We start from the raw sequence: 21715 nt of genomic DNA, 5'->3' as shown, positions 1-21715 counted from the left end.
ATATGATCCTAGGATGTAGGGTAGGAAGGAACCACCTTCAAGATATGTGATTTGTTCAGCATCATTCAACTAATAAGTAGCAAAACCAGGCTTCAAAACCAGGTTTTCTATTAATAATTTTTTAAAAAATCCAGTGCTCTTTTCTCTACACCATTACAAATTGAAATAGAAGACAAGCTATTAAAATAATCATTTTAATATAAAATAAATTATCCTTTAACTTATCTTGCATTCACTTGTATAAGGCACACCTAATTTTTGGACCAGAAGTGGGTCCAAAAAGGGGCAACATAATAACCCACATTTATATAGCATGTCAGGATTCACAAAATTCTTCCCTTAGAACCACCCTCTGATATACACATAGGTAGAGATAATGAAGAGTTGGGAAAATCATCAAAGAAAGTAATTCAGATAATGTACCTTATAATGCTTTACACACTTTAAAGCAATATGTTAAAGGTACCTAAAATCTGGTTCAGTTCCATAATTATGTTTCAGAAGACACGGCAGTATGCTGGATCATATAGTTTATATTTGAAAATTTTAAATTATATCATTTGTTTAATAATTGTTTAATTTTCAATGTTAACATTTCATTAATGCAGATTTTAAGGAATACAAAGCACTTCCCTTACAACAATTCTGTGATGTAGATAGTGTAAGTATTATTATCCCTATTTTACAGATGTGGAAACTGAGGATCATGGAGGTAAGTGGCTTGTCATAGGTCACACAGCTTATAGATGTCAAATCAGAATTTGTATCTACACCTTCATTCCTCAAAATGCAATGTTCTTTTTACTACACCATACTGGCAGGGAGGGGAAAAAGAAGTTGAGTAGAGTTGCCTGACATTTTTAAATTTCTAAAAATAATCTGAATTCTGCTGCTATTTCAGAATAGCTATTTTCAGCCTAATTCAGGATGGCTAGGAAACAATAACAATAATCATAGCTTTCATTTGTATAGCACATTGTGGTTTTTAAAGTACATTGTTACACATTATCTCATTTGATCCCTTCAGAAATTCTGTGAGGCAGGCAGAAATGGCTATTATTCTTACTTTTTACAGGTGAAGAAACTGAGGTTCAGAGAGGTTAAACTATCAAAATTCAACAGCTAGCAAGTGGCGCACCTGAGACTACAGTCCAGGTCTTCTGGGCTGGCATCTTTTTGCTTTTCAAGTTAGTAAAACTAAAATGCTTGCTTTTGCACTTGGTAAAAAATTATATATACATATGTATATATACATATATATATATATATATAATATGTATGTATACATATATATAAAGAGAGTTTGTTTTTCTCAAGATACTAAAATGATTAGAGTAAATAAATTGCATTCCATTATTCAAATTATTTCATTGAAAACACTGACAGATGGATTTATACCCTTTCATTTAATAGAAAACAGCCATGTTTCACGAGCTAGAGTAAAAAAATAGCTAGAATTCTTAACTATTGTGAAGTTAACCATTTGTGGGGAGAGAACCCTAAACTAGACTCCCTCCTAGACCACATTCATTGATTGTAGTCTGAATCCTGTGTTTTAAGCCAAATTGTTTATTATTACAGCCACCCTACATTTTGATCTCCCTCCTCTACCTTAGTTATGGTAGCCATTAATGTTTCTGTGTCTGTATGAGAAACACCACTAAATCACATAACCCAAGCAGTCCATAAGTAACCTCAGCAATTGCAGAAATATTTGCTCCACTTCTCTCTTGCTTGACTTGGTACAAAAAAAGACCATTACTGACTATAACCTACCATCTAGATAACAGCTCATTTCTTTAGTGGTGTAAAAGCTAGGAACATAGTATAAGTTCATTCTAGGTAATGAATTAAGGAAAGAAAAAAGGAGCAATAATCCCATTAAAAAGAGAATTTAAGCAAGGATTGAATATCACGCAGGTCATAAATTAGTTCAAGTCCAGAAGGTCAGTTGAATTTAGGAAATGAAATGAAAACAGTATTCAATACATTGCTTTTATAAATTAGTTGATGATCAATGAATTATGCTATTTAACAGAAATACAGAATGTTTAGAGTCTGAAAACACTTTATATTAATAACAAAGCAAAATACTTTTAAGATCATCTTATCCAAACCCATCACTTTACAGATGAGGAAAATCAGGCCCAGAGAGCTTAAGAGAGCAGTGTGTCTAAGGTAGCATTGTGAATTCATGGTAGTCTACTTGAACAGAAGCAATCTACTTCTCATTTTTCATAGAAATAATATCAGACACATGGGGGGGGTATAATATTAAGTATAAACACATTTAAAGTTGGTGTGCAGAATAAAGCTAGATTTAGTTTGTAAAAAAAAAATAAGTACAGAGGTAGGAATTATTCAATGAGCTTGATTACATAATTTAGAACAAATATCCAGTTTTGTATTTTTTATGACCAGGAACTGAGCTATCTTAAAACTCAAATAAGCAAGATTACCAATCCTTATATTAGATTAGAAATATGTGGTCCATAAAAATGTGTTTTTAGAAATATTTAGCATATTAAGTTTCTTTTGATATGAGAAGCAATCATACCTTTAAAAAAAACAACACTGAATCAGTGACAATGAGTGTATGAGTTAAATTGTCTCTGACCAGTGAGCAGTTTACTTCCAGAAAGTAACTCATTATAGAATCAGTACATGTGGTAGGATGTCATTCCACTATTAGAAGGTCCCAAACCAACTTCACCCAGTACCCTTCCCTCCAAATGACTTCTCTTATGTTATATGTAACAATTTGTCACTGGGATCTTGATTGCTATAGGGACTCAGACTAACTAATTCCACAGAGGCTCATCACAAGAATGCTGGTCATTAGGAAATGAATTCCCTGGCCACAACTTGGCCCATGAAATTAAAAAAAAAATACAAAATGGTCTTCAGTTTGTGTAACCCACTTTTTGTTCTGTAGTGATGATGGTGGAATAGTAGAAAAGGAAGAAAGAGTGCTAAGAATCACAGTTTTTAGACCATTTACATAAGCATTAATTTAACTTTGGGTACTCTAATTGTGAGGTCTTTGTCTAAAGCCAATGAGTTAATTGAAACACTAATGTTGACATTTTCACTATAAGTAAAATCATGAGATGTAAAGAAATTTCAGCTAAATGGAAGGATGATTTACAGGTTTTCCTTGGAGAGGAAAATAAAGGAGTTGGTGGAGTTGGTTTCTTTGTGCACCACAGGCCGTAAGCAACACCATTTCATGGGAAACTTGGTCGTCTTGCCTTGCAGTGCTCATGATGAGTGTAAACAAGAACACCGTGAAGATAATTGCATCTCCTGCACCAACATCTGTTGCAGAGGATGAAGAGGTAGAGAAATTCTATGAAGAGCTTGACAGGACCCTCCAAACCAAGTCACATATACCTTGATACTTGGTAAAGTCAGTGGGAAGGTAGGCACAGGGGAGGATGGTGGCAAAATAGGCTAGAAAAATGTCTTTCAGGGTTAAGAAATTGAAAAGACCAAAAGCCCATAGACTGCAAAATGTGTAAATGATTTTAAAATCAGCTACATGTGTGCAGTCAACCAGCAACCAATTGGAATAAAGGTCACAATCAATGCCAAATTAAATTTTGGTTGGTGAAAGGATAAAAAGGATGAGAAGACAGTGCATGCAATTATAACAGCTCTAACCTGATCTATTCCAGCAAGCATTTGACCCTGAAAACTAGGAAATGGATGAGGTAAAAACATAGGCTCTGATAATGACCATTTGTTACAGAAGTTTAACCCATCTAACACAGTAACCACAATGAAGAGACCCAAACTGCCCAGAAATTATCTGAGCCTCTTATTATCAATGTGACCTTAGGTAAGTTACCTAAACTTTCTGGACCTCAGTTTACTCATTTATAAAATGAGTGAGTTGGACTATTTCAAGTCCCTTTTAATCTCTAAATCTATGATCCCCTTGCTCTTGCCAAGCAGAAAAACATGGTAGCCAAGGGCAACACCAGCTTAGCATACAAATTCATTTGTAAAACATTACAAGGAAGAAGGCCCAAAGTTATGAGGAGTATCACCTCATAAAAAAAAAAAGCAGCGAAGAGGAAAACAAGATTACAGAAAGATGAGTGTGAGTACCAAATAACACAGCCATCTCAAGAGCATTTATAGATGGAATGGGAAAGACAACACCTCTTAGAAAATGGAACTGATTTGTCAGTGCTTCTATAGTTATCTGTTATTATCAATGACAGTGGGGCCACCACAAAGGAACTTTAAATACATCAGTACTTGAAGGACTATATAAGGAAGTAGAAATGTTTCCTAAGAAGATGAATTCAGGAAGAGTGACTGGACCAGATTCAGGTACACAGAATACAGATGAAATCTGTGCTGGAGACAAGAGTACTTGGCTCAGTTTTCAAGGTGTTGTATAGGATGAAAAAGAGCAAACAACTAAAAAAGCTCTACACAGATAGTATTATTACCCCCTCTCCCCAAACAGTGGTCAGGAAGACCACTGACCCATATGCAGCTGACCCATATGCCTAATTTCTCATCTTTCTAAAATCATTCTGAAAATGATCTCATAAAATTATAGAATCTCAGAGTTAGAAGAGTCCAGGAGTTCTTAACCTGGGGTCAATGAAATTGTTTTAAATATTATGATGACATTTCAATATGATTGATCTCTTTTGTAATATTATATATTTTATGCATTTACAAACATGATTCTGAGAAGAGGTCTGTTGGCTTCACCAGACTGCCAATATACACAAAAAGGTTAAGAACCTTTTTGTTCTGGCCCAATCTATACCACATTGAAAAACCATGTTGAAGCATCCCCAACAAATTATTGTTTGTAGGTTTGCCTTCAACATCTGTAACAGGGGCAACTCATCTGGCAGTTTTTCCTTAGATTGAGGCTAATTCTTCTCCTTTGCCACTTCTACTCATTGCTCCTACTTCTGTTCAGTGTGGCCAAGCAGAATAAGTTTAATATCTCTTGTACGTGTTAGCCTTTCAAATGCTTGAAGATAGCCATTGGGACTACCTGTTCTCCCTTCTTCCCTCCTTCCCTCCACCACCAATTTTTTTTCTCTACCAGGTTAAATATCATAGATGCCTTCTGTTGATTATGAGAAAGCATAATATCAAAGGTTTCACCAGCCTGTGTGCCCTGCTTTGAATACTTTCCAGTTTCTTAATGTTTTTCCTAAAATATAGTACTCAGAACTGTACAAAATATTTCAAATGTAATCCAAGCAGGTCAGATCTGTTACCTCTCTTGCTCTGGATACCATGCTCTTCTTAACATTAGCTTTCACACCACATTAGCTTTTTAGTACCTTTTTTGTACTATTGATTTGTATAGAGCTTTCAGTTCATGAAAACCCCAGATCTTGTCTTAGATGAATGAAAATGGTTATCGTATGATTGTATGACCATACCTCCCAGATATTGTACTTAGGAAGTTGAGGTTTTTTTTTTTATGTAAGTGTAGACTTCACATTCATCCATGTGAAATTTCCTCTTTGGCCTAACAATCTAGTCTGTTGTAATTTTTTTGAAATCCTGATTATTATTCAGTACAGTAACGAGATATCCCAGCTTTATGTCAAGCTAAATATATTGAAGAGATACTTCAGGAAAATATGAGATGAAAGCAGGCAGATTTTTGCACAGGATTGCCTACCACACACTATATCTTCATATTCACACATTTGGCTAAAATGTAACAAGATCCCACTTTGTTTATTGTTTGTTGATTTTTTTAAAAGCATTTGGCATAATAGAACAAAAACAGAAGTTTTAAGCCTCTATTATAATAATCTACCATGAATGCGATAACAATCATACAAGATTCCTTAGTAGATACAACTACAGATATAACTTTGTTTATTGATCCTCTAAAGAACAATCTGAAGTGAGACATAAAATAGGAAGACTCTGTTGTGCTCCCTAAAGGTGTTCACCACCATCATGGAAGATGCCATGGGAAATCCAAATGGAAGAGGCATTTCTTATATGTGGTAAAGTCCACCAGATACTTCTGCCTACAGGTAACATTGTTCCAATTGCATCAACCCACAGATGGCAGAATAGGGGTATCTGTCCAAGAAAGAAAGAGGGAGGGATACAAGACAGATAGCCTCAATGTTGTGCTGATACTCACAGATGGTTAAAAGACTTATAAGAAAGCCACCTGCCTGTTTTAGAGATTCTCTATAGAGAATTTTCAGGAGATCACAGACTCAGAGTGGGGAAAGCCTCTGAAAGTCTTCTAGTTTAACCCCATCATATTACAGATGAGGAAACTGAGGCCCAGAACAAGTAAGTGATTTGCCCAAGGTACACAGGTAGTAAGTGGTAGAGCCAGATTTTGAACCCAGTTCCTCCAATCCAGTGCATCAAATGGACAAGAATCATACAGGATAAGAAGGCATGGATAGGTTCCGATCTTCACAATTGAAGGGAGTATCCACACTGATGAGATCCTGGATCCACTGAAGTTTCAAAGTAATGTGTGCAACACAGAAGTCTATGTCATTTGTTTATGGATATACCAATGCATCAGGGCCTAGGAGTGGAGACTTTATTGGACTAAGAATTTTGTTCTCTTTTTGGATGCATCACTGGCTTGCTTTATAACCTGAGCAAGACCATTTACATTAGTAGACTCATAAGTCTCTTCTTTTAAAATGTTCTTGCTAGCTATATGTATCAAAATGTTGTAAAGACAAACCACTCATTCATTTGTTTGTTCAATGTTTATTGAGTGACTTCAGTGTAAATAACATGGAGGTCCTTGGAGATGGAGGCTAGCAAGGTGGTGGTGTTATAAAAAGAGAATTGTCCTTCTCCCCCTAACTGTCATTCACATTGGAATGATATGTTTTATGCAGTTTTAGTTCTCCACTTGTTAGGATTACTCATATGAACAATGTATACAAAATTTAAAGAACATATTTTAATAATGTACCATTATTAACTTAACTTGGAATCTTAAAAAAGTATTGGAATCTCATATTGGTGTTAATTTTGTATCTAGTTTTGTGATGACCTGGTTTTCTTATACCAAGTTCAAATAAAAAGCATAGGAATACAGCTTAGGAATATGCAAAGTTTGTTAAAGGCCCACTAAGGCCTCAGATTTAACTAATTTAGTAATCTTTTGACTGATGGAAATTGATATATAGACAACAAAAAGACTACTGTATAACAAAATTATTGTTTATGGATCATACTAACATATCAAGATGGATTGAGTAGACCAGTCACTGAATGGCTTTGCCATCTTGCAATCTGTTTTTCGGGCCTTATTGCTGACATAGCCTAAATCTGATAATGTTTATGTTATTGGTATTTCTATGTGATTCCATCCATTCATCCACCCATCCATTCATCCATTTATTGCACAAGACAGTTATGGGCACTGGGGGAAGCAAAGATGGACAAGACTCTGTTCTAACCCTCAAAGTGCTTATATATTTTAGTAAGGGGTCGAAGACAAGCACATGAAAAAGCTATAATACCATGTAGAATGTGATAAATGCTATATAAGAAACACCAAGTGTTATGAGTTCAATGGAAAGAAAGATCATATCTGATTTGGGAGGATCACAGAAGGTTTTATGAATCTAGTGCAACAAACATTTGCCAAGCATTAATTGTGTGCAAGGAGGTGACATCTAAGCTAGGTCCTGATTTAAATAGATATTTGCTGATTTTCTAAAAGTCAATTCATCTATCAGGGACCTATAAGCGTTGGTTCTGTTGACCATGGAACCATCTTAATGAGTGCCTGAAAAATCTGTTTTTGTATTACCTTCTTACATATCTGCACACACACACAGACTCAGAATAATTTCCTATATAATTCAAAAGACAACGATGTATGCTACAGTGTCACACATTAGAAAAGATGAAAGACTTGAACTTACTATGATTTTTCTTGGCATATGTAGTGCTACACTTAGGATGAGTTAAAAGTTGTCAGTGATTTTGCCTGCAAATTTAACAAAGCAATGGAAGGAGAATTGAATTAAAAAGTTTTGTTTCACTTTGTGGATTTAGATTTGTAGTCCCATAAGCTATTTTCTTTTGCACATCACTAATCAATATCTTTCTGGTTTTAAGCAGGGCTACGCCATGGATTTAGAACCAGAGGACTATGATAATCGAACTCTCACAAGTGAGAACGGCACCGAGATGGCCACGGCATCCTATGATCCTGACTGGGGTGGTGGTGGTAATAAGACCCAGATAGATGATGTACAGGTCTTTGTGATTGGGTTGTACTCAACCATAAGTCTGCTTGGTTTTATGGGAAACATGCTTATTCTCATGGCTCTCATGAAAAAATGTAAACAAAAGACGATTGTAAATTTCTTCATTGGAAATTTGGCCTTCTCTGATATCTTGGTCGTGCTATTTTGTTCACCCTTCACACTGTCTGCTCTCTTGCTAGATCAGTGGGTGCTTGGTGAACTCATGTGCCGTCTTATGCCTTTTCTCCAATGTACATCGGTGCTGGTTTCCACTTTAATCTTAATCTCAATTGCTATTGTCAGGTACCAAAGGATAAAATATCCCCTTTCCAAAAGTTTGACCATCAGACAAGGCTGTTACTTGGTTGGCCTTTCTTGGGCCATTGGCTTTGTTATTTGTTCCCCTCTTCCCATCTTCTACAGGCTTGTAGAACCCAATGGGAATAATGGCACAAATACTACGGCCCCTAAGTATGTGTGTGTTGAGGCCTGGCCAAAGGAGTCGTATAGAATTGCCTTTTCTCTGTGTTTGCTGGTGGTTCAGTACATACTGCCCTTGATTTGTCTGATTGTGAGTCATACCAGTGTTTGCCGGAGCATTACTTGCAAGATGTCTACTAGGGAGATGAAAAGGAGGCTTGAGGAAAAAGAGAAGAGAGAGAGGAAGGAGAAGAAGGAGAAGGAGAAAAAGGAGAAGAAGGAGAGGAAGGAGAGGGAGAAAAGAGAGAAGAAGGAGAGGAAGGGGAAGAAGGATATGGTTGAGACAATGGAGATGAAGGATATGAGAGAGACAAGAGAGATGACGGGCCCGAGTGACATGGAAGATGACTACGATGATGACCTCGATGACATAGAAGACTTAGAAGGCACAATGGACATGAAGGACATAATGGAACTGAGAGAGCTGAAGAGGGAACTGAGAGAGAGGAGAGACAGAAGAGAGAGGATGGGTAGGAGAGGGCGAAGGAAAATGAGAGAAATGATGGAAGTGAGAGAACTAGAGAAGATGGATGACGTTGAAGAAGTGATGGACCTGACTGGAATGATAGAAATGAGAGAAATTAGTACCCCAAGGAATGTGAGGGATATGAGAGACATGAAGAATGTGGAGGAGATAGAAGGCATGATAGAAATGAGAGAGGTGAGAGATGTGAGGGATATGAGGGATGTGGAAGACATAGAAGACACGAATGACACAATGGAAATGAGAGACATGCGGCACATGAGAGGCATGAGAGACATGAGGGACCCGAGAGACATGAGGGACCCAAGAGAGATGAGAGACATGAGAGATATGCGGGACCCGAGAGAGATGAGGGACCCGAGAGAGATGAGGGGCAGGCGGGGCATGAGACACCCAAGGGATGAAATGAGAGACACAAAGGAAAGAAGAGGAAGGAGTTGGAAAAGGGGAAGGAGGGGAAAGAAGGGGATGAGAGAAATGGAAATTGAGGAGATCGAGGAGATCGAGGAATTGGGTTCAATGTATGGGATGTTTGAGATGGAGGAGATGGAGCAGATGAATGAGCTGAGTGATCCTAATACTGGAGACGATGATTTGGATGACATGGAAGGCTATGCAGCCAAGAACAGTGGACACCATATTCAGCTCCCCAAGTTCCAAAGATGGAGCTACACATTAAGCCGAAAACACCGCAAGATGTACAACAAGAAGTCATGCGTCGTACCTGTTTTGCGCCATCCTCCTCCTCCTCCAGAGGTACCTCCCAAAGAGATTGAAGAAGAAGAAGAAGAAGCAGCAGAACCTGAGAGGTGCAAGCTGACCAATGCCAGTAAGATCATACCGGGGGTGCCCATCTGTTTCGTGATTAAACCTGAAGAAAAGCAGTTAGAAGAGCCAGAAATGCTGACCATATCCCGCTCCATCTCCAGGATCAGAAAGAGATCTCGCCGAGTCGTCTATCGTTTAACCATTCTGATAATTGTGTTTGCTGTCAGTTGGATGCCTTTGCATCTTTTCCATGTTGTTACTGATTTTAATGCTGGCCTTCTGTCTAATAGGCATTTCCGATTGGTGTACTGTATTTGTCATTTGCTTGGTATGTTGTCTTGTTGCCTTAATCCAGTGCTGTATGGGTTTCTTAACAATGGCATAAAAGCAGATTTGATGGCTCTTTTGCGCTGCGTTTAGAATCTGCTATGTTTAGAATCTGCCATTCTAAAGGTTGAAAAAGAAAGAACAAACGCTTTGCTTCTCTAAAATATACATATATATATTTATGGCTGCTTTACAACAAATATATTTTATTGCATGCAGATTTATTTATGCAGGAGAAAAAGATGCTCTGGATATGAATTTATTGGTGCCTAATGAGTAAAGACCATTTATTGACCCGCTATATAATATGACCATTTCATGTAGATATCGTGCAGAATCATGAATGTCAATCAAACTGCAACTTCATTGTAAAATGTTGTCCTATTGTGTATCACTTCATCTGTACCTTACAAGCAGCTGAATATAGTCATCATCCCATGACTTGGAGAAGAAAGAAAACCTGCAAAATATTTAATGGACAAAATGAATTTATTATTGTGATGTTTAAATAAGACTTCTTATTTGTGTGTTTCTTGATGTAACAGTTAAAGATTGTGTGTGTGTTTGTGTCTTATCTGTGGAAATGCAGAAACTATCCAACTTTTGCTAGTTGAATCATAGCCAAAGGAGAAGTCCTTGCTTTAAGAGATGGTACATTGTATTGACTGTTTGGCAACATTGTGGAAACACCTAAAAAGAAAGAATGTTTTCCCTCCTAGAGCTATGCTTTAAGAGACGGTACATTGTATTGATAGTCAGGGGGCACTGTGGAAACTCCTAAAAGCAAAAACGTTTTTTCCCTAGAGTTATGCTTTAAGCATTGGTACATGGTATTGACAGGGGACACTGTGGAAACACCTAAATGGAAAAACAAATGTTTCCCCCCCTAGAGTTATGTTTGTGTCAGATGGTTAATTTGATCTTATGTTCTAAAACAATGATGTTGTAACCTAAAGATGGACTAAAACTCTTTGGCTAAACCTGTACAGAAATATTATATTAAATGTTACTGCAATGAAGGTCATGGCTTCATGTGTGCTTTTTATTCTCCAAAGTCTCAGGGCCTACTACAATTTCATACTGAGTCAAGTAGTTCAAAGCATTCAACAGCTGATATTCAAATATCAAAGGGATCTGGAATGTAAGTTAGATCAAGCATTTTTCTTCCTAAGCCAAGACATATAGAGCCATTGGTACATTTCATACTATCTTTATGCTGTACGTAGAAAAAGTAGATTTTCTTCCTGGGAACATGATATTAGGTTATTTTTTAAGGGCAAAAAGACTTCCTTTGGTCCATGTCACTTCCCCAGCCAATTTCATTGCCATTTAAAAAAGAGATGACATTGGTCACTTTCAAAGATCTCCAAAGCAGGTAAGTTCCACTAGACTGGTAAAATTCATTGGTCCAGAGCTCTTAGACTTTTTAATATCAGAAACTTATTTAAGTTTCATAACCAGCAACACCTACAATTTTTAAATATCCAAATATTGATGAGACAATGAGTAGTGGAGGTCTTAGATAGCATTAAGAATCAGGTGTTCCCCTCTACCTCTTTCAGCCAAGTCAGCTAAACAGCTAAAGTAGGAATTTCTTTACATTTTTTTTCAAAATAAATGTTTAATCAAACCCAGTTATTCAAGGGTTATTGTTCATCCTATTTCCTTTATGTTCTGTCTTATACCCTCTTTGATTTTTGTTCATTCAAAACTTCCTGAAGAATGTATATAGGAGGAATATCTAAAAATAAAATTCTCATCAGTCAACTTTATTCCTTTTCAACAACTCCAGTAAAATCAGTAAAAACTGGTTAATTGGGGGTTATGTATGTTTTCACAATAAACTATAATGAACATTTACTAAGTGCCTGTTATGTGTCAGGCACTCTGCTAAGCACTAGGGATGCAAAGCAGGATAAAAGACAGCTCCTGCCCTCAAAGAACTTGTAATCTAATTGGGGAGACAACATACAAACAGAAGCCAAAAGAGGAGAGGGAGGGCTTGAGGGCTTGGTAGAGACCTGAAGCTGAGCAGGAAATGATGAGATGGCTGCACCAGGCACTTCCTTAAGTAAACCTTATGGGAGGAGCTCTTCAATGTCTATCCCCTACTCTTTCCAATAAGAAGGAGAGAGGGGTCCCAGGACAAGGGTGGGTGGGTACTGAGGGGTTGATGAAATCTTACAGAAACATGATTTACTGGAAACATGGTCCAGGAGATCAGCCAGGTGGGAAATGATGAGGTGAATGTGCTGGGTTCCCTCCTTAGATGTTAAATATTGTAATTATTTAATATTTAACTATTGCTGTTTCCTCTAATTTTGGATCATCAAGAACTGGCTGAAAACATATGTAACAAGTCCAGAAAAAGGCCACAGAGTGATCAAAGGGATTAAGCAGTTTTCATGGGAAGAGAGGCTGAAAGAAGCTTAGAACTCAAACTCTGTTAAAACTGAAGAAAATATTATTAAAGCCCATAAAATCATGAAGAGTATGGGGAATGAACCAAGAAAGTACCACTTGAAGTTCTAAATAAGTAGTTTTGTGTGTAAGTTCAGCCATGCCTTCATGACCGCATGGGCCATTACACGCCAATGCTATCCATGGGGTTTTCTGGCCAAAGATCCTTCTGTGGTGGATGAAGGCAAACAGAGGTCTGAATCTAGATTTGAACTCAGGTCTTCCTGACTGGGAGTCTTCCTGACTCCAGACCCAGCGCCCAGTAGCAGCCTCAATAAATAGTTTTATGACAAGTTAAAAGGAAGTATGACAGATAGATAACTGGGTGGGATAACTAAAATGTTGGATGCCAGAATCTGAAAAGATCTTGCTAAATTAGGATATTAGGCTTAATTGGATGAGATCAAATTTAGTAGCGAAAAATACAAAGTATATCTTTACACCTGAGTTTAAGAAAAATTAGCCTCACAAGCCTACAATGTGGGGGATGTACAGGGGGAAAAGACAACTGGAAATCATTTTACCTGCATTGAACTGAGCATTTTAGTACACTGCAAGCTCGCTGTGAAGCAAAAGTGTGCTAGAACAGCCAAGAAAATATTCATTTTAACCTAGGATCCATTAAAAGAGGCAAGAAGAAGGCAGTGATAATCCTGCTTTATTCTGACATAGAGCAGATCTGGGCAAAATCATATTTTGTTCAGTGCTGGGCACCACATTTTTAGGAAGTTGCAGAGTATCCAGATGAGGGCAGCTAGGATAATGAAGGGCCACAAGTTCATGATGACCAATCAAAGAAATCTAGGATGTTTAACCTAGAAATAGGAAGACCTCAGCAGAACATGACAGTTGTCTTCGAGTATTTGGACAGCTGTGATGTTGAAAAAGGATTAGATCTATACTGTTTGTCCCTCAAAGGAAAAAATAAATGTAATGGGTGAACATTTCAAAGAAGCAGATTTAAGTTTGGTGTCAGAAAAATTTTCCAAGCAATTAGTTATATAAAAGCAGAATGGGTTGAGTGGGGAGGGTTGGAAAGTAATGAGTTTCCCTTTTTCAGAGGTGTACATAAAAGGCTGGTGCGTATGTTTAAGGGACTCTTGTTCAGGCCCCTTCTAACTCCTAGATTCTGTGATCCTGTAAAATATTATTTTATAGATTGACTAGTAAATTGAATGAATGTTAAAACACAAATAGGTTTGATAACTTAACAAGTGGTAGAATAATGACAGTTTATTAAAGAAAATATTCAGGGTTCATCCCTAACCTTTCAAAATCAACATCATAGATATGTCACGAGGGAATTCTGGGGAGCATGCTCAAACCTATTTAGCAATTAGGCTATAAAAAAATGCTCACATTCATCTATTATTGGCACCACTCATTTACCAGAAGGTACAGTTGGGGAGAACACCAAAGTTTCTCTGATTCTTAGAGAGTTAGCTTCCTCTCTCCCTTTACTTTCACTAATTCCCTGGGTGGCAACTCCCTTTTCATGTCATCTAAGGGTTTGATGCCGATTCACCCAATCAGATCATGGTTTAGCCCTTATCCTACTCCAAGAAAAACTCCACCCCTGATCCTATCCCTGCTTCATTTCCATTAAGAACATGTACAAGACATTACTGTGTTCAACTCCTTAATCACAATATATGAAGGGATTAAAGAACATATATCAATGCAGTGAGTCCAAGCATCTTCTCCCAACCCCAGGTGATCCTTGTCAAAGCAAGTCCATCTTCCCTTTCTGCAAGTAAGGCAAAACATACAGGAGCTTAATTATTCCTCCCAATACTCCTCTCAGACTCACAGGGAGAAATTATGTTATCCGCACTGGGGATTTCCTCAATTTGGCAAGATTTTCCAGTGAGTCAGTGTCCAGCTTGGGGCAATGACTTGGAAACTTTCTCTTTTTGTTTCTCTGTTTGTATCTTTCTGTGTCTATCTGCGTACCTCTCTTTTTTTCTCTCTGTGTCTCTCTGTCTCTCTCTACTTCTGTCTTTTTGTCTTTCACTGTGTCTCTCTCTCTACCTCTCTCAACAAGTAAGAGTGAACTGATACTTCATAGGGAATTCATATCTGTGTTCAAAGCCATAGCACTTTTCTCTTTGCATCTGCTTAGTTGTTATTCTTTACCCTTCCACACCAGCCACTGTGATGAGAAGGGGATTTTTAGTTTAAATGTAGTAGATCTCTCCATTCCATACAAAGTGGCCAAAAAGAGAAGAACGTTCAGGGACCTTTAGCCAGGTATCTGTTACCCTAATTTCAACACTCACATTCAGGTTAGTCTCTTTAAAAAAGTCACTTTCTCTACATCCCCACAGCACAGCAGTCTTCATCCTCTAGGGCAGGCCTACACAACCTGCAGCCCACGGCTAGTAAGTGGGTCATGGGCACAACAAAGGATTTCAGGCCAACCACGACAAATGTAGAGGATTTTTTCCTCTACATTTTTTGAGGGTGGACTGATATTGTTTGGTTGCCACAAGCAACCCACCAGCCTTCTCTAGAGGGTTGGAAGCATAGCCACTTCTTCTACTCATGACCATTCCTGAGAAGATAACAACCTAAGCCAGGTCTTCTTAACCTTTTTGTGGGTCTTGAACCCCTTGGTAATCTGGTGAAGCCTATGGAGCCCTTCTCAGAAGAATGTTTTAATTTTGTGTTTTTTGGAAAACAAAAGTATTGCAAAGGAAACAAAAAATGTTGTACATTATTATTATTTTTTTTTTATATCATGGACTCCAGGTTAAGAACCTCTGGCAAAGGCAACTTTTCTGAAAATGAGAAGTTACTTATGTATTCAGTGCATTTGCCACTGTCATTGGCTGTAGCAGATTTTAAACTTTCACATGAAAAGAATCTCATAATTTCAGAACTTGAAGGAACCTTAGAGACTGGATCCAACTGATTTCATTTTTCAAATGAAGAAACTGAGGCCTAGATAAGTAATGTGATTGGCTCACTGTCAGTCTGTAAGTGGCCAGACTGAGATGCCTAATTATCATATCTTCTTGAAGCCCAGTCCTGTAGTCTTTCTAACACACATACCACCCATTGAGTTGCTAAGAGACTAACACTAGCTATTCACCAGATCAGGATCCCCATGCCAAGACTACTCCTCTCTTTTTACTATTAGGACACACTCTGTTTTCCAGAGCTGAAGGCCAGAAAGTGAGCTATGCCCTGAGCTTGGCATAACAACAATCCTTTGCACACACTCTTTGGATGAACTCAGACACAGCAAAATCCCATAATTGTTCCACATCAGCACCAGGTGGTCTTTGAGATTGGACAAGGACCCGTGGTACCCATATTCTGGTTATGAAGTCCTACTATGAATCAAACTTGTTTCATTGTTGCTGTTACCCCTGATTATCAAGGTAACAGCTCACTATATAGCCACTGGTATATGTATTAAGATTTGCCCACACTAACGTGTGTCCTACTAGAAGGAGTACCAGTACATGTGTCTAGTTTCCCTCCTCCAAAGGAATAAAGAAAGTTTTTTGCTTACAACCACTGTTAGCTCTTTGGTTTTATTTTGTTTTATTTTATTTTAAGAGTTAACTGTGGTTTTGATAACCTGTGTGAGCTCTCTGGCTTTTTTTTTTAAGAGTTAACAGTGGTTACAAAATCTCTGTGACTCGAGTCATTTGTTCTCAGGGTCAACAATCATTAACTTTTTTTTTTCAAAAGAGTTGTTATTTATGAGAGAGATTAACTTTGTTCAGCTTGGTTGCAGAGGGTAAAACTAGAACTAATGTATGAAAGTTGCAAAGAAGCCAATTTACACATGATTTTAGAGCTATCTAATGATGGAAGACATGGCCTTGGGAGTTAGTGGTTTCCCTCTAACTGGCCATCTGCAAGCAAAGGCATTTGTCAGATGTCATAGGAGGAATCCTAAATGGTGTTGGAATTCCCTTCCTGCTCCTGACCCCATCATTTACCTTATATATCTGAATGTGAATAAAATTTATACCTATTGAACCACCTGTGATTTGCAACAATGATCTGAAACGTCCAAATCAAAAAGACTTTTTTGCCTTTTCTTATGTAATAGTCCTTCTCTCCAGCCTTGGGATAAATGCCTTGAGGAGGGACTCAAGTCATTAAAGACTCTTTGAGGTGGATCTTTCCCCAGCTCAGGAAAAGGAGAAACAAAAGCTGATGAGGTCTTCAGTAAGTTGGACTGCTCCACAAGGCAGCTAATCCAAGTCTTAACAGAAGCACCATTCTTTTTAAAAGAGACTCAATAGTTCATTTTCTTAGGTTTGATCATCAATAAATATGCAGAGTTGATCTCACTCATCTTTCTGTACTACTTGAAAAATAATTCACATGTTAAGATGGAAAAAAGTCCACATCTCCAACAGCCTAAGAAATGTCAATGTATGTCTTTGTGAGAGAGATAGTGCAGTGGAGTATATAAAACACCAGCCTTGTGTAGTCAGGAAATCCTGTTAACCTCACATGAGGTTAACATAGTACTCCAGAAATATCCCTAGATTTTGTTGGAATCCCAGCTCTCCTATGTATTTCTTTGCATAATGGAGAGCAGGTAATTCAGAAGATTTGTGACAGAGCTTAGAGGGATCCTCTCAGTTACAGAGCACGACCAATATGAAGATCTAGCAAAGGAGACAGAGAAGAAATGGAGAGAGAGAGAGAGAGAATGAGAGAGAGAGAGAGAGAGAGAGAGAGAGAGAGAGAGAATTATAGAGAAGAGGGCAATCAACAGTGTCAAAGGCTGCAGAGAGTTCGAGATGAAGATTGAGAAAAAGCCTTTAGATCTGGCAGTTAAGAGGTGGTTAGTAATGTTAGACAGAGCACTCAGTTGGAGGATGAGGTCGGAAGTCAGACTGTAGTTAAAAAGTTAGGAAGGAAGTGAGAGAAAAGGAAATAGAAGCACCTATTATAGATTGCTTTCTCATGGAGTTTGCAACCAAGGGAATGAAAGATATGGGATGATAGCTAGTGGGGATGGATGGATCGTGTGTGTGTGTGTGTGTGTGTGTGTGTGTGTGTCTTGAAGATGAGGGCAATGTGGATGTGTCTGTTGGCAGTAGGAAAATAGCCAGTAGACGGGGAGGTTGAAGATAAGTGAAAAAGTGGGGGTGATGGTAGGGGTATGGAATCTGTTGTAGAAAACATGAATGAAATTACTTGTACATAAGTAATTTCTTCTTTGGCAAGGAGAAAGGCTACCTCTTCATGTGAAATAGGGGTGAAGGAGGAAATAGTGACAGGAGGCATCCGGATGATATGAGATGAGAAAGAGAGAAGAGGGAGCCAGCCCTTCATGAATGGCCTAAATTTTTCAGTAAAATATGAGGTAAGGTTCTCAAATTGAGAGGATGGGGGAACTTTGGGAGGTTTGAGGAAGGATGGAAATGTTTGGAAGAGTTGCTGTGGTGAGTAGGATAGTGAGTTAATTAGGGAGATATAATATAAAAGGGTTGCCTTGTAATAGGGAGAACCCACCTGAAGTTTTTTACCATAAATTTGTAGTGCATCCAGTCAGCATGGTATAATGATTTTCTCAGCTTTGCTTAGCAGCCGTGTGCAGGATTAAAGGTGAAGAGGCAGGGAATAAATAAGTAGGGAATGGGCTCAAGAGAAAAGGATAGAATAGAATGCTGAACTGGTACATCAAAAAGTCGAGATAGGGAAGGAAGAGAGTATGGCCAATGCCTGGTAGAGAAATGAGGGGTTGAGAGATTGGAAGTCATGATTTCAAAGTAAAGACTTGAACCCACATCTTCATGGCTCTTAGGTCAATTCATTATCCATTCCTCCACACTACCTTTCACACATTAAAAAATTAACACAAAAATCAAAGTTAACCAAGGATAAGATAAATATGAAATATTTTAAAATAAATTTATCTTATCTATTAATAGTATAAAACTTTTGCTCTTGCTAAAACATTGTTTATTATAATTATTAGTAAATGACACTTATTAGCAATTATTAATATTTTGTGAGATCATTTTGATTAAACATACTTTGTTATTTTTGAATAATCTTAATTTCACAGTTTGTGATACATCCTCTTGAAGAGCTGTTCTAAATTCAGTTTATTCCAATACTTGATTTTAATGGCTCTCCTAGCTGAAGAAGATATCTCATGAAGATCCATAGATTCAAATGGAATATGTACATCACTGAAGACCTACTTTTCAATTCCATCCACCAAGTATGGAAGATTTTTTTTTATTTGATGAGCAAATTGACGTCTTCTATGAAGTCAATCAAGGTTGCAAACTATCAGAATGTGTTGCACCTTTTATATTTTTAACAAATGGCCTCAAAACTCACTGAGACTCTTCATTTGAAAGATTTTTAAGCAAGTTATAGAAAGTATATTTTCAAGTTGTAAAAGCATTCAGGTAGGAAAAATTTTCACAAATGATACTCCACCATCACTGTCCTTGATGTAGTACCACAGACATTCCTGGGAGGGCTGCTTGGGGGTAGCATAAAGGGGTAGACTGAGGGGCCCTCACCTGCTCACTCTCCTTTGGCCTATGGGTGTGGAGGGGTAGGGGAATAGGAAAAGGGATTACTCTTTGTGCCCCATATGATGTGGTGTGGGTTTTTCCCCCCTGACCTATGACAGCTTTTTGGGGGGCAGAGGGGAGGGGAACAGGGGAAGGTTATTCAAGACATATTACTTCCTAATTAATGACTCCCTCCCACACACCCTTCTTACTGAGTACATTCTACCAGCCATCTCTTGCCTATTCCCCATCCATAAACTAAGGCACTTGGGCATATGACATACCAGAGGAACTCCTGAACTCCTTCCAAACCTCCCTTCTCATTGATTCCTGTTCCCTTTACAATAGCCAAAGGAAGGACCCAAATTGGCCTTAATGCCTTGGACATGAAGGATGGGAAGAACTACCCCCAGTAAGACAGGAGTGAGCGAAGTGAGCTGTCATACCTTTAAGAGTGCTTGCTTGCTTGGTTGTTGATTCCTTAAGATACTGAGCTGGTAGGGAACATGGTAGTAAATTCCCATGGCCATCCTGACTCATACCTTCCACAGCAAACTTTCTCATCACAGCCCTTTGATTTCTCAGCCCTCTCTAAGGGCTCTCAAAGTGGATGGCCTTTGGGTGACAGCTAGAAATGCCCCAAATCTACAGGAAACACCTTCTGTGCTGTGCATCCTTCTGTGTGTCATCTGTGCCTTGGTGTCCATGGCTAGATGGATGGAGTGAATGTAGGGGAGTGGGAGTCCTGCTAAATTGGGGGGCAAGGGATAAGAAGTCCCCCATATGTCACAGGGAGTCTTGGAGGTAGCCGTTGTCCTGGGAGCGTACAGACTTGAGCTGCCAGGATCAGTATAGAGTCTCTGTAGTTCTTCTAGGACCCACATGCTCTCCTGAAGAGCTATTTCCAGGCAGAGCTGTGAAATGTAGAAGACTAAACAGTATTCTACCCAGGGGTGTGCCAGTAAATGTTTTACAACCAGATCTCAGAGGGGACAGAATGTAAGAATGACATGCTTTTAAGTTTAATTGCATTATTAACATTTCCCTCATCACTTTCGTAAGTCTGGAGGAACATCAACAAAACATTAAATACTGCCCTGATTTGTCAGTTTCTGAGACATAAATGCTCACATGGAAAACTTAACAATCAACTCACCTGAGCCTGTGAGCTGACTCCAGCACACCCCTGGCACTTGTCATTCTCTCCTTTCTTAGCAGCCCCTACCTCTACAAAGCAGACAATTTCCCCTCTTCTCTTGCACTGAACAATTGTGTCCCACCCAATTATGGCCCCACTGGACAGTGGCCCAACCCTGAATTTCTCTTGCAGCATTGAGGCTGCTTGCATAAATAGCTTCCTGATTTGCACAGGATGGTAATGAGTAGATGACCCCGGAGAAAACAAAGCTGATGCAAAAAATCAATAAACAAACCAGAAGATAAAAAGCTAATCAACAGAGGGGACAAAGAGACTTGAGGAAAAAAGCCTACTCAGCATCCAACTCAAAAGCTAGAGCCGAACTGAAAAATTATCAAGACTCAAGACAAGTTCAGGGTTAAAAGAAGTCAAAGAGAAACGGAGGAGTGAGGAGCAGGTTGACATCTACAGGTCAATTTTTAGGAACTCAGCCCTTCTTTCATGGTGTGCATCATTTAATGACCAGGCTTGCATATTCCAGCCACATTTTCTTCAGTTCCTTAAAGGGACAAGGGTGCCAAATATTAGGCCCCATGCACCACCTTTCCCAACTTCCATCTATTGGCTCACTGAATTTAATTAAACTGAATTGTGTATCTCTATTTAATGAATTCTCCAAAAACTCTTTTTCAATACAGGAAGCAAGAGTTCATTCTAAAGGTTGAGCCCCTGGCCACTCTAGGATCAAGCTCAATGCCCTCTCTGGGAACATAACCAGATCTACAAAACGGCATATTTGACTGTCACGAGAGAATATACCAACTGAGAAATTGGTCTATTACAGTGATACAGATGATAGAAAGGAGGAGTCCAGGAAGGATCCTATAAACAAAAATGCCAAGAAAGTTTCCTATATGGCCTAGCTAATATTCCTCTTAAGCAGCAGAGGGACAACCAAAGGACCTTAGGCAGATGTGGTTTTGGATTTGAGAGTGAGGGCAGAATTGGGAACCTTAAATCAGGAGAGGTTCTACTTTCAGCTCTACAGGTCAAAGCCCAAGAAGTGCCTAGAGTCTCAATAATTCTGGACTTAATGCCGGGTCTATGCCAGAAACCTATGACTCCTCAGGGGTTGAAGGAAGGTTCTATTCCAGTTGGATTCTAGCACCTTCATTTGTCTACATATACCCCCAAATCAGGCCCCTAGACCAAAGAAAGGGGCAATAGGATGGGATGGGGAATCTGCAGCCTCAAGGCCACATGTAGCCCTCTGGGTCCTCAAGTGTAGCCCTTTGACTGAATC

The 21715-nt window shown here is 38.6% G+C and overlaps 1 protein-coding gene across 18 annotated transcripts in view; it reads left to right on the top strand.

The window, feature by feature from the left end:
* NPY5R (neuropeptide Y receptor Y5) overlaps positions 1 to 11324 on the top strand; it is a 182801-nt gene extending 171477 nt beyond the window's left edge. For 16 of the 18 annotated variants that reach the window (XM_078148968.1, XM_078148967.1, XM_078148976.1 and 13 more), the window contains one exon: positions 8119 to 11324. In XM_078148968.1, coding sequence (XP_078005094.1) covers positions 8119 to 10398 — 2280 coding nt within the window. In that variant the 3' untranslated portion in view covers positions 10399 to 11324. Of the gene's footprint in view, positions 1 to 3258; positions 3422 to 8118 lie in introns of all 18 variants that reach the window. The other 2 variants (XM_078148981.1, XM_078148980.1) reach the window with 1 other exon arrangement.
* Positions 11325 to 21715: the final 10391 nt, after the last annotated feature.

This window comes from Phascolarctos cinereus, unplaced genomic scaffold, assembly GCF_003287225.1.
Source record: "Phascolarctos cinereus isolate Bilbo 61053 unplaced genomic scaffold, phaCin_HiC Scaffold_9;HRSCAF=440, whole genome shotgun sequence".
Classification (NCBI taxonomy): domain Eukaryota; kingdom Metazoa; phylum Chordata; class Mammalia; order Diprotodontia; family Phascolarctidae; genus Phascolarctos; species Phascolarctos cinereus.
The sequence above is the reverse complement of the archived record's forward strand: the minus strand, read 5'-3'. Positions and strand labels throughout refer to the sequence as shown.